This window comes from Colias philodice, chromosome 16 (assembly GCF_061535455.1).
Source record: "Colias philodice isolate Cphi_HAF_F1 chromosome 16, ilColPhil1 Martin Lab GWU primary, whole genome shotgun sequence".
In the NCBI taxonomy this organism is placed as follows: domain Eukaryota; kingdom Metazoa; phylum Arthropoda; class Insecta; order Lepidoptera; family Pieridae; genus Colias; species Colias philodice.
This window is the reverse complement of record NC_143101.1, coordinates 4,230,071-4,242,100: the sequence shown is the minus strand read 5'-3', so window position 1 is coordinate 4,242,100 and position 12,030 is coordinate 4,230,071. Positions and strand designations below refer to the sequence as shown.

At 30.4% G+C, this 12,030-nt stretch overlaps 1 protein-coding gene across 8 annotated transcripts in view; it reads right to left on the bottom strand.

Moving 5' to 3' along the window:
- Ih (hyperpolarization activated cyclic nucleotide gated potassium channel Ih) overlaps window positions 1-12,030 on the bottom strand; it is a 186,481-nt gene that overhangs the window by 59,460 nt on the left and 114,991 nt on the right. Inside the window, exon 1 of one of the 8 annotated variants that reach the window (XM_089705389.1) lies at window positions 1,161-1,610. The exons of the other annotated variants lie outside the window; for them this stretch is intronic. Within the exon in view, the coding sequence (XP_089561515.1) occupies window positions 1,161-1,233 (73 nt within the window). The 5' untranslated portion in view covers window positions 1,234-1,610. Of the gene's footprint in view, window positions 1-1,160; window positions 1,611-12,030 lie in introns of those variants that run through there. 8 annotated transcript variants of the gene reach the window in all.

The following is a 12,030-nucleotide window of genomic DNA, read 5'->3' as shown; positions in this document are numbered from 1 at the left end:
AACGACTGCTAGGACCAATTAGGTAACCTATAAGTAATATCTAATTTCAACGTTAGGTAGCAGTTTCTTCAAGTGTTATTGAAGGAAAGAAGTATCTTTATAGAACTTATTATTACTAAAACTTATTATTTCTCTTAAACATGTATCATAGTGAAGGTCTGAACTATGTATAGATGTAATTACCTATTTATAAAATAATAACAAAACAAACATTAGAGAAGTCATGTAATGTGGCGCCCTTTAACTCTAGGCAATACTTCAGGCAAAGGAAAAACTTAAGGCGTGAAAATGGGAGGCAGTAAACTAGTTGTGGAATAATATAGTCATGGTAATAAATAATAATATATTTCTGTGATACGTGTATAATACTAAAATTGTAAATAGGATGTGAACTTTGTGCTAGGTATGTTTTTTGTTCTTCTCACAAAATTTGAATGGATTCGGATGCAATTTTAAATTTCAATGCTTTTTTTATGAAGTAAAGTTTAAACTTTAAATATTTTTATTTGTTTGTTTTGTTTATTTGCCGTTGTTATAGTAAAACCGTAATAATAATCATCTACTTATTGTTATTTTAAAAGGTAATTATTTAATAAAAGTTAAATGCATTTCACCTCATAAATATTAATAATAAAAGCTTGAAATATGACCTCATTATGTTCATTTTATTATGACGCATTTATTTTGGGTTAAATTGTACCACGCATATTGTCAGCGTGTACCAACTATAAACAAAAACAGCATTCGGAGCGCAATATCGAATACACAATGCAAAACATTGTGCTTATCGCTCGAGCAGCGCTGAATAACGTTGGATAATGATTTAGCCAGCTAATTAGAAGCCGTTTTGTGCTCTTCTCTTAAAATATAATGACTCCCATTAACCAGATAACATTATATATCGATAACTCGACCGACCATAAACTGAGATTGTTTGTATAACGACCTTAAATGAAAGTGCTTATTTCCTAGAACCGATTCTAGAAAGTTGCGACGGGTCAAGTGATTGCGAGTGCAGTTAATACTCCGTAATATAAAGCGCAAGGATCGTTAACGATCTCAACGCGTCTAGAAGGCCCAGCTATAAATAGACCGATAGTTTTGTAAATAAATGTACTACAATCGGCATCACGTTTAGGGGTGATTCACACGCTACTTACTTTCGCGGCTCAGTCCACATGTGTACTTCCTTAGTTTGTGGAAGAGGTAATTTGTGATTCTCGCACAGCACATTTTGAACGTTTTGGAACTGTATTGGGAACGTCAAGTTATTTAGAACGTCATTTTTGTTAGGTTTGTGTTTGCGCACGCGTCGGGTGTATCGGCGCGCGCGTCCGACGCGCTCACATACTAATGAACGATTGACAGCTCGCTCTGCTGCGTGAGTTCAGAGTTGCGCGCCACGGGTGGACCAGCGCCCCGAAAATTATACACTGAACTTTATAATGTCTACTTCATACAATTGCATTCTAAATTCCCCTTGAAAACACATATGTACCTACAACTTGTACAAGCCCAAGATTTCGGTTGATATGTCAAACATGCCATATTCAAATTGTGATTTATGTGTGGCATGGCATAACAGTATAATTAAAATGTGTTTGATAAGAACAGTTGTTTTTATTTCATTGGTAATGCTCAAAACTACACGTGATTCATCCTCATCTAAAGTCTAAGTTTTATAATTACGCAAATGACATTGAGATATTGTGAGCGAATTAATATATTTTAAAAGGACTATTCATAACCGATTCATTCACTGACCTACCTATCAACGAAGATATTATGAAAAGAGAAAAACCTACAACTACATTTTGGTCTAAATGATACCTACTAAATTGATTTAATCATTTGAAAGATAAATGAGACTTAAATGAAACGAAAGTTATTGCACGCCTCATAAGCGAAGCGTTGAGGTGGGTACTACTGTCACTTCGCGCAAAACATCTGATTTTTCAAACTTAAAATGTCTTTATGTATCATACATTGCACTTGTAAGATAATACATACACACACATATTAAGAAAAAACACTATTTTTAACATTCATGATATTTTTGATGTCATTTTTGTTATTTAAACTAGTTAAAAAACAGTTTAAAAAAGTTCTGTCTTGGACGTCCGTGTGTCTGTATGTGCAGAGGACTTTCTTGTTAACACGATAGCGACCGAAATACTTTACTAATCGAGTCTTTTTTTTTCTCTTACGCTTGAGTATGCTCAGGAATAGAACCCTTTAATTTTTCAGGGTCTGATTCGATGTGGTTTAATTGTTATTAAATAAACAAAAATAATTATTAATAAATAATTATTAAAAAAAAATTATGAGGCGTGCACTTTTGGATTTTCCAAACTATTTTTAAATTTATGGGTTTTTCAAACGTCGTCTATTTACCTTAATGGAACGCAAATGATGGAAATTTAATTAAATTGTAAGTTCATTTTTATGTAAACAAACTTATTTAGTAATATTTATGCAATAGCTATATTAGTGAGATATGTAAGTACCTATGACAGGTTCCCAAAATACCAAACTATCTATCATATCTAAGAAGCAAAGTTAATTACACTTTAACACTTTTTTACACAACAATAGCTATAGAAATACCAAAACAAATACATAATAACGCATTATCATAACAATACGGTTTTTAATCCCTTGATAATCGAAAATCGCACCGGCTAATGAGGTCCATTCGAAGTATTGAATGATTAATTTAATCTTGTACCCGAGTACCCGACACAGTTTACGAGGCCATTTTTATTGGTCCCTGCCCCATTAAACAGGCTACTGTTGGTCATTTTAGTATCCCATTACATGACAGTTAAGGGAAAAGCAATGCCATTCACATTTCTCTTCTTTAAGGATCATTGAGTAATATAATTTGATAAAGGTTTTGAGACTAGTGTTATTTGTATTTTATGTGATGCTTTTAAGAAAAATTGATTTAGGTATATTATGATTTTAAAGTGCATATTTGGTTTAAATTTTTGCGACTGTAGATTGTGCATAACGTCGTTAAAGAATACTCTCGTCTGTTTTACTATGAGACACAGTTAGGCGTTTATGCAATTTTATATAAAAAGAAATACGAGACAATCATAACGAATTACGTCAAAGCCACATAACTTTAACAATAATGTAATAAGAAGGATGTTATCATAATCATTACCATTCAATGTTCAACATTCATTTGAACGTACTTCCAATGTTTTCATTACCGTGAATGACAGATTCGTAATACTTAAATTGTTTTGTTTTATGTCATTTCATACAAAAGCGTCTTATAATGTTAATGTTATTTCTTATTAAAACATTTTGTTAATTATGATAAAATCGAAGAATAATGCGCGTAAAAACTAGCACGTTCAATAAAATAAAAATCATTTATTGAACCAGAATAGGTACATAACACAAAAAAGAGGACCCCAGACTCCTAATATAGCTTTCGCTGTGTTTCAGGAGCCTGTGCCTTCCCGATACACTATATACAAAAGTTCAATAGCAATACAAAAAATTTTTAACAATGTAATTATATTAACCAATTTACAAATATATAAAATATAAAAAAAATAAAATAATTATTAGATTAGTTAATTAGTTATGTTATTCTATGTTAGATTAATTTTGGTGGTTTTAATTAATACAATAAATAATGTAATTAGTGCAAAATCTTGGAATTAGATATCTGCTTGAACATTATCTACAATCTACATGTACATAATATAATATAAAAGCCCACGCAACGCTACATACATTTTGGCATAATTAGAGGAAGCTTTGATAATATTTTGGCGGAATTAGATTAAGCTCGCGTAGGATACTTATCACACTGCTATAGATAAAATCCACATCATGAGAGCAGATTTCATCACATTTGAAATAGCATATCTCCAACTCCCACCCTATTTCATAGTGATTTTCATCTCCATATCGTATTATACCTATGAACTTATAAATGAAAGCTAACAAGTTTAAACTGCAGTTGGTCTGAAACACCTCGTTCGCGTCACGTGGTTATTTAAAAAATTACATCCATTTGTGCTACAGAATTGTATTATTTCACGTATCTCAACATGATGTACGAGCGCCATTTGTTATGAAACAATTTATTGTGATTTTGTACTGATTAATCGGCCACTTTCGGCCAATATCGTAAAACATTAATAGTCAGTTTATGATGTTTTAACTAGGCTAATGGACCAGATAGTAGTTTTAATGGTCGCTACGTAATCACAGAGTTTGCGGTAATAACGCCTGCCGCTGGCTAATTAAGATTTCCTAATGTTTGATCTGTAAACAATACTGTAGATTTATCATAATTTTCATTATGATTGTTATATTTATATTTCGTGAGAGCGAATTTACTGTGGTTTATAATTATTATGTTTACTTTTTACATTGAATGACGAATCATTTTATTAATTTCAAACAATGTAACTCTACGGTAATATAAATATTATAACAATTTTCTAGATCTATCATTAACATTCACGACGTAGTTTAATTCAGAATGGCAACACTTAATATATCTCTTGTTATTGCAAACCAATTTGTTATTCTACACGTACCTACGTATACGTTGTTTTCGGCTATTAATTAGTCAGAATAATTCACGTAATGGCAGAAACTATTAATTAATGATGTTTTCAATTGACAGCCAATGTTGCCAGCTATTGTTCAATTATATTGTCGTAGAACAATTGAAGTGTTGGGTTGTAGGTGGAATTTTGTTTATCCATACCATGTAGGTACAATGTTCTTGTGAATTGCGAAACATGAATAAAAATATACCAAGAACGTCGTGTTAATAACGGAAGTGATAATTGATTAACATTTCTCATTATTTCGAATCCTTTGCAGGAGACATCGTACCTATATGAATTTTTTTATTAAAATTAAAAGTATTATAAGATAAGAGGCGTGGCGTCATGAACAGAGGAAGTCATTTATAAACTCTTTGGTTAGAACTATACTCATTTATTTTCGATGTTCCGAGTAAGTATTTGTATTATTTCCATCCTCTCATTTGACCGTTACGTATAAATATTAAAAAAATCGAGATTTTATATTTTGCCATTTACAGCATGCATTGTAACAGTCCCCGCAGTTTTTGTTGTTAACAGTTGCACAAATAACATATCAATAAAATAATATACCTACACTGGCGGCCCGCCCCGGCTTCGCCCGTGGTACATATGAAAAATAGATGTTGGCCGATTCTCAGACTTACCCGATATGCACAGAAAATTTCATGAGAATCGGTCCACCCGTTTCGGAGGAGTATGCAGACTAACATTGTGACACGAGAATTTTATATATATATAAGATTTTCATAGAGGTTACTTAATAGATAGTCTTCTTAAGGAAGAGAATCGCTACCATCTATATTATAGATATTGTTATGAAACCAAGAATGTAGTCTATATGGTAGGTATGCTGAGTTTTTCCAGCGCTTGTAATTTAACCTCCAAAATTATAGAGATTTCTGTGAAAAATCTTTAAATATTGGATTCGCGCTGCAGCTATACCAAAAACAAACTCAACTGAAACTAGAAATTGTTGTATATACAAACGAATTTAAATACCATGTAAAATGTACAATTTCCGAACGTTAGTAGTTTAGTACACTTTTAAGCATGACTGTACATACGAGATGCGTTTGATAGTAGCTATAAAATGTTTTGTTTTATCGTTTCCGCGAGTTTAAAGGAATCGAGCTTTTTAGTTCATGGAACTCTCCTTGCATGCAGAGGTTAGAATGTTCTAGAAATTTCTATTGTTGGTTTTGCAATTCCTGTATTGGTTATTTACCCAACGGATGTAAAGGTTAACTATTATATTGATTAGATTTAAAAAATCTTGGTATTCATTCAAGTCGTATTTTAAATTTACATTTATTTATTTATCTTAAATACCTCGCTAAGAGGACAATTTTAAGTAGATATATAAAGTCTGTAGATCTATTTAAATAAGAAGAAGCAAAATCTATTGAATTGAAACAAAGTGTGTGAATTTTACGAGCTTTTGAAATTCCAAAGCTTTTGCGAGGAAAGCCTTTTTTTATTACTAGTTCTATTCAAAGTTCTAGAATATAATTTTCTTAATATATTTTAGGGGAGTTGACTTAGGTTGATTGAACTTTATTCGTGACAAACTCTCTGTTGTGTATGTAAACTAATTTTCTTCATACAAATTTAGATTTAATTAAAATAACACACAATAATTTTGTTTCAGTCATATTAACAACTAGCTGTTGCCTGCAGCTTTGCCTGCGACATAATAAATGTTCATAGTTTAAAATATTTCCTCGTCTCGAAATCCTTTTATAGCTGGTACGCCTTCATCATAGTGGCTATGTATATTGTATACTTATGGCAAATTTCAGTCAACAGATCGAGTGGTTTTTAGTTCGTGGGTTTTATCAAATATTAATTAAAGAATAACACATTTCATCATATTAATATGCTTTACACTTTTGAGACATTTGACCCACCACAAAATACCAAGAAATTTGTATGAATGAATCGAATATCTGGACTTACCTGTGATACATTGAAGTTTTTGTTTTATAATGATGTTGCATTTATGTATTTGGTTAAGTCTCTTCTTTTCCTTAATCCTCAATGAAGCATTAGAAATTTTAATTTTATCCTTATAGTAAATTTAAATTTACTCATGCTTTTCCACTATCATTAATGTTTCCATTTTAATGCAATACTCTATTCGGTTCACGTTTGGAGTATTTTCCTGTATTGAATGATTTATTTTGTATGGATATACTTTTGATTAAAATTTAATGAATATGTAAAAATTGGAAGTTGAAAGTACTCCCTGCGAAAAATAAATTCTTAATTTTTTAAGCTATTTCCTTCATCTGTTCATCTATTATAATTTATTTAGAATTTAGATATAAAAGGAAAATAAAGTATTTTCTCGCATTCAATAATAATATTCGATTAAAGTATGCATATTTTAAATTATAAATGCATCAAATAGAAGCACGTGACTGCGGCATGCAGACTGTGTCCTTTGGGACAAGCTTCGAGATTGTATAAACCGTTTAACTACCTATGTATAGTACATTTATATTGATTTATTTAACTATAGAATCATGAATATCGAATAATGTGATTAATATTGACTTATATGTTTTAATAATTGGCTGTTGATGTGTTTTTATACGATTACGTAGTGAGTGAATAACTCCAATACAACAAATTTTGCATTTTTAACACATTATTTTTATAGGAAAACACAAACAATAAATAGCACTTCGGATTTCCAAAAAAAAACTAAGCATATATTCATTTAACCGAATACAAAAACAATATTTCTTGTTTTACATATCTTTACGTAAATTAAATGTTTTTTCTTTCTTTCTTTCTATACTCACCGATTTTCCCGCCAACTGTCAAACCATTAAACTTTGATATCTCAATATAATCAATCGTTTTAGGGCCGATTTTTCAATGCTTGGATAAAACTTATCCGTCCAATAAAGTATTACACGATAATATTAAAATGTCACGTAAACTTTCAAATACGGGCAATTAGAATACGTTTTAAAAATGGTAGTTTTATACATTATTCGACGAATAAGATTTATCCAAGCATTGAAAAATCGGCCCTTAGTGTTAAATTCGCAAAAAGTATGAACGGTTTAAGCGGATGTAATGAAAAGGGAATTTGGCCTTGTATATTTTCTGACCGTGGCCTTTCAACATTTTTTGTTCGTGACGAAATGGGCCCGTATTTTGACCCACGTAATACAGTTTCGGTGATTGACCTCTATACTAATTAATGGTTTTAGGATATAAGATGGAATACAGATGTTGGCAGTTAAACATGTAACCACGCTCAATAATGTTTTACAATATTTTTAAATAAATTACTCATAGTTTACTGCGTATTGGGCATACGCTGGTAAACATCGATTGGACCTTATAATACGATATAAATTATGCAATTGTAGGTACAAGATAAAAGAACCAATAAAAAGTATCAATAATTAGTTTTATGTTCGTCTCTTTGAGTTTGATTCATATAATTCATAAATATAGTAAACCCTATTAGTTGCTCTTGCCTTTTTTTTTTTAATTTTATCTCTTAAGATCTCTATGAAAGTTAACTTTATCTAGTCTATGCAAGAGTCTATGTGTCGGAACATCAATTCATAAGTATATCACAGATAAAAAACAGGTATTACCTCAAATCTTTAAATTTACAATGACTTCTAAAGGCACGTCCCTAATAAAACGCTACATAAATTTCAATACCGTCATTGTTAAAACTGCTTTGTATTAAATTTTACAATGCCCGAGATCAATATCCAAACTCCTGCAAAAAGCCTTATCATCTCAATGTAACTTTATAATAGACTAGCTGTTCCCCGCGGTTTCAGCGTGATGATATATAGCCTATAGCCTTCCTCAGTAAATGGGCTATCTAACACCGAAAGAATTTTTCAAATCGGATCAGTAGTTCTTGAGATTAGCGCGTTCAAACAAACAAACTCTTCAGCTTTATAATATTAGTATAGATTTTGTAAAATGGATTGTATAGTCGTACAGGCATTGTTGCCCGATATCCCATTAAATATTCAGGCTTATAACTCTGAGACTACTGACTGAACTCGAAACTTATAAATATTCAAGGTACCGGCATGAATACGGTTTCATACACTGCTAGCTTTTGGCTTGTAGTTGGGAAAATATAATTTGATTTCTTTTTATGTAGAAGTTTGTTCGCACTCTACTGTGTAATATACATAACCTTACAAATTCATAGACTACTGAATTTTGTAAACATTGATGTACTTAATTAAGAAAATTAAAGATTGGAAAAGATTGAGATGGGCAGTTTTCTCCCATAAATTAATATATTAAGTATATGCTTTTCCCATAATTTGTTTCATTTTGTATAAATGTGACAAGGAAATAGTATTATTATTACAAATAGAATATTTTAAATAAGACTGAAGAACGATTTCGATAAACTCATAAAATATGAACCCGACACAATGACCTGTTCAAATAAGAGCTTTCGAGAGCTTTTAATTTACAAAATATAAAGGACTTCTTCTAGACTTTTTGTTTACAAAACGACATCTAAAATGCATTAGAAAAACATCTTAATACTGCCCCGTTGTGCCTTTTCATAGCGTAATGTCGCAGAAAACGTTCAAGTGTTCTAGAAGTTTAGCCTCATTTATATGCAAATTTTGCAAAATATAGGCAATTATTACATACATACATATAAAACCATACATATAAAACCATCGAGAAAACGTGAGCAATCTGTATCAGATTCATTGAAACCTTGTTTGTTGTTTTTACCTTGTAACACAGAAAGTAAACTTTATTTACTTCCGATGTATAAACGAGTTATTTGAATTGTCATTATATGTCTATTTTAATTTCTTATAACTTCATATCCTGAGTACTGTATTATTATAAACTACCTATAATCTGTTAAAATCTGATAATTCTTTTTATATATTAAAATTACTATGTGAGTACTTTTGGGCATTATTTACAGAAATATTTATCTACGAAAACTGCATTACAAAGATACATCAGGCGCTCCATCTTCTAACAACCTTTCACAAAATCCTATATATTTCACTTATTACAACTTTTCTTACATTGTTCAAAACATCGAAACAATGAAAACATTTACATAATGGGTGTTTATTTACCAAAAAATAGGTCTTATTAAAATACCTGAGCAAAAAGCATCCCAAATTAATTACCTATGTGCGGTTTTATCAGGGTCATTAATTATATCCTTGTCAGGCCCTGGCTATAACAAATTAGGTCGGGTTTCGTTTGGAGAACTTAATTACAAGTTATTATGATTTGACTATTTAAAAATTATATTAAATGCAAAGAGTAATTAGAAAATTTCTGATTAATTTTTAATTTTCTATTTTTTGTTAGACTAGAGTAGATAATTTTTGAAACAAAAAAAAATCGCAGTCGGATGAAACCCATTAGAAAAGGAGGGGAATATGATAAAAATGTAAGGAAAAATAAATTACGGTGAATCCGAGTTCGGGAAGCGGGAGGGGGGAGCTTTTAAGAGAAAAAAATGGTTTCTCTCGATTTCCGACACAACTACAAGTCCTATAGAAAAAAGTTCAATGGCAAAGTTGTAGGTAATTAAAAGTTCTACAACTTTTGTATTCACAATTTTTTCACATAACCTAAAAATTTAGGTGAAAAATTCAAAAAAACAAGTTTTTGGTCTTTTATTTCTATCTATTTCAAAATTTATTTTTTTTCTACGAAATTTGGTGGAAACTTACTTTATTATGTCCCAAATACACTGTAATTTATTTGATTGAAAATATTTATTTTTTCGCCTTATTTTGAATTAATACCAAAAAAACAACCTAATTTTCAATCGAAAAGTCACCCGTCAAAATATCAGCTTTTTTCAAAAACTTGGGGTGCCTTTTATTCATTGAAATCTCTACTTTCATATGGTGTAAAAAAAATAAACACCACCATAGTAAATGTTCTCAGGAAATGCATACAAACAGTCTGAAAATTAGCTTTTACTAAATCAGGCACACTTCTCGAACTACCTGAAATGTTTTTATCGACATCATTTTGATTTTGAATATGCTGTAAAATATTAAACTTAGAACAGATAATTATTTTTCTTTTGAAATATTACCGAAAAGCCGATACAAGAGAAGATATAGAGTTCAAGAATTGTGCCTGATTTAGTAAAAGCTCATTATCACACTGTTTGTATGCATTTCCTGAGAACATTTACTATGGTGGTGTTTATTTTTTTTTAAACCATATGAAAGTAGAGATTTCAATGAATAAAAGGCACCCCAAGTTTTTGAAAAAAGCTGATATTTTGACGGGTGACTTTTCGATTGAAAATTAGGTTGTTTTTTTGGTATTAATTCAAAATAAGGCGAAAAAATAAATATTTTCAATCAAATAAATTACAGTGTATTTGAGACATAATAAAGTAAGTTTTCACCAAATTTCGTAGAAAAAAAATAAATTTTGAAGTAGATAGAAATAAAAGACCAAAAACTTGGTTTTTTGAATTTTTCACCTAAATTTTGAGGTTATGTGAAAAAATTGTGAATACAAAAGTTGTAGAACTTTTAATTACCTACAACTTTGCCATTGAACTTTTTTCTATAGGACTTGTAGTTTTGTCGGAAATCGAGAGAAACCATTTTTTTCTCTTAAAAGCTCCCCCCTCCCGCTTCCCGAACTCGGATTGACCGTAATTTATTTTTCCTTACATTTTTATCATATTCCCCTCCTTTTCTAATGGGTTTCATCCGACTGCGATTTTTTTTATCTTTTCATTATTTTCAAAGGCTTCTACCCCAGTCTATAGGTATATAAAATTACTTAATAGTTTCATATACTAAATTATGTACTAGTAACTAAATTATTCTGGAATCATAATCTTAATTTCGATCAGAAAAATTACTTTCTCCAAATAACGAAACCTGAAAATATTAAAAAACTCATTTTTATTAAAATATATTTTTGAAGGAAAATATCATTATCAACATAAAAGGGATCTATAACCATAGCACAGAATAATAACTAGTAGCTAGCTAACAATAGGTGCTTGATTATTTATCAATAGTACATCAAAAATAAAACATACAATTGAAAAGTATAGCCATGTATTTTGCAGCTTACAAGAAGTGAGACTGGGGAATAAGAAAGTTCGTAATGTTTAGTCGTTTACAGCGAACGCAGATGTTTCTTATTAATTCAATATACGTACTGTATTACCAACCAGAAACAATACCATAGATTAAATATTTTAAATGGGTAATTCTTTTATTAATTTATTTACGTTTATATCACTTAAAGGCAGCTGCATGTTAAAAAATAATTTAGCCTTTCAACCCAATCCTTTATTTCCTAAAAAGGGGTAAAGGGGTAATGCTTTTACTGTATATATTTTGTAACATTCTATAAAATATTTTAAATTTTTGCCGATAAAATATAAAACCGCAAAGTAGACAGCTTGCCG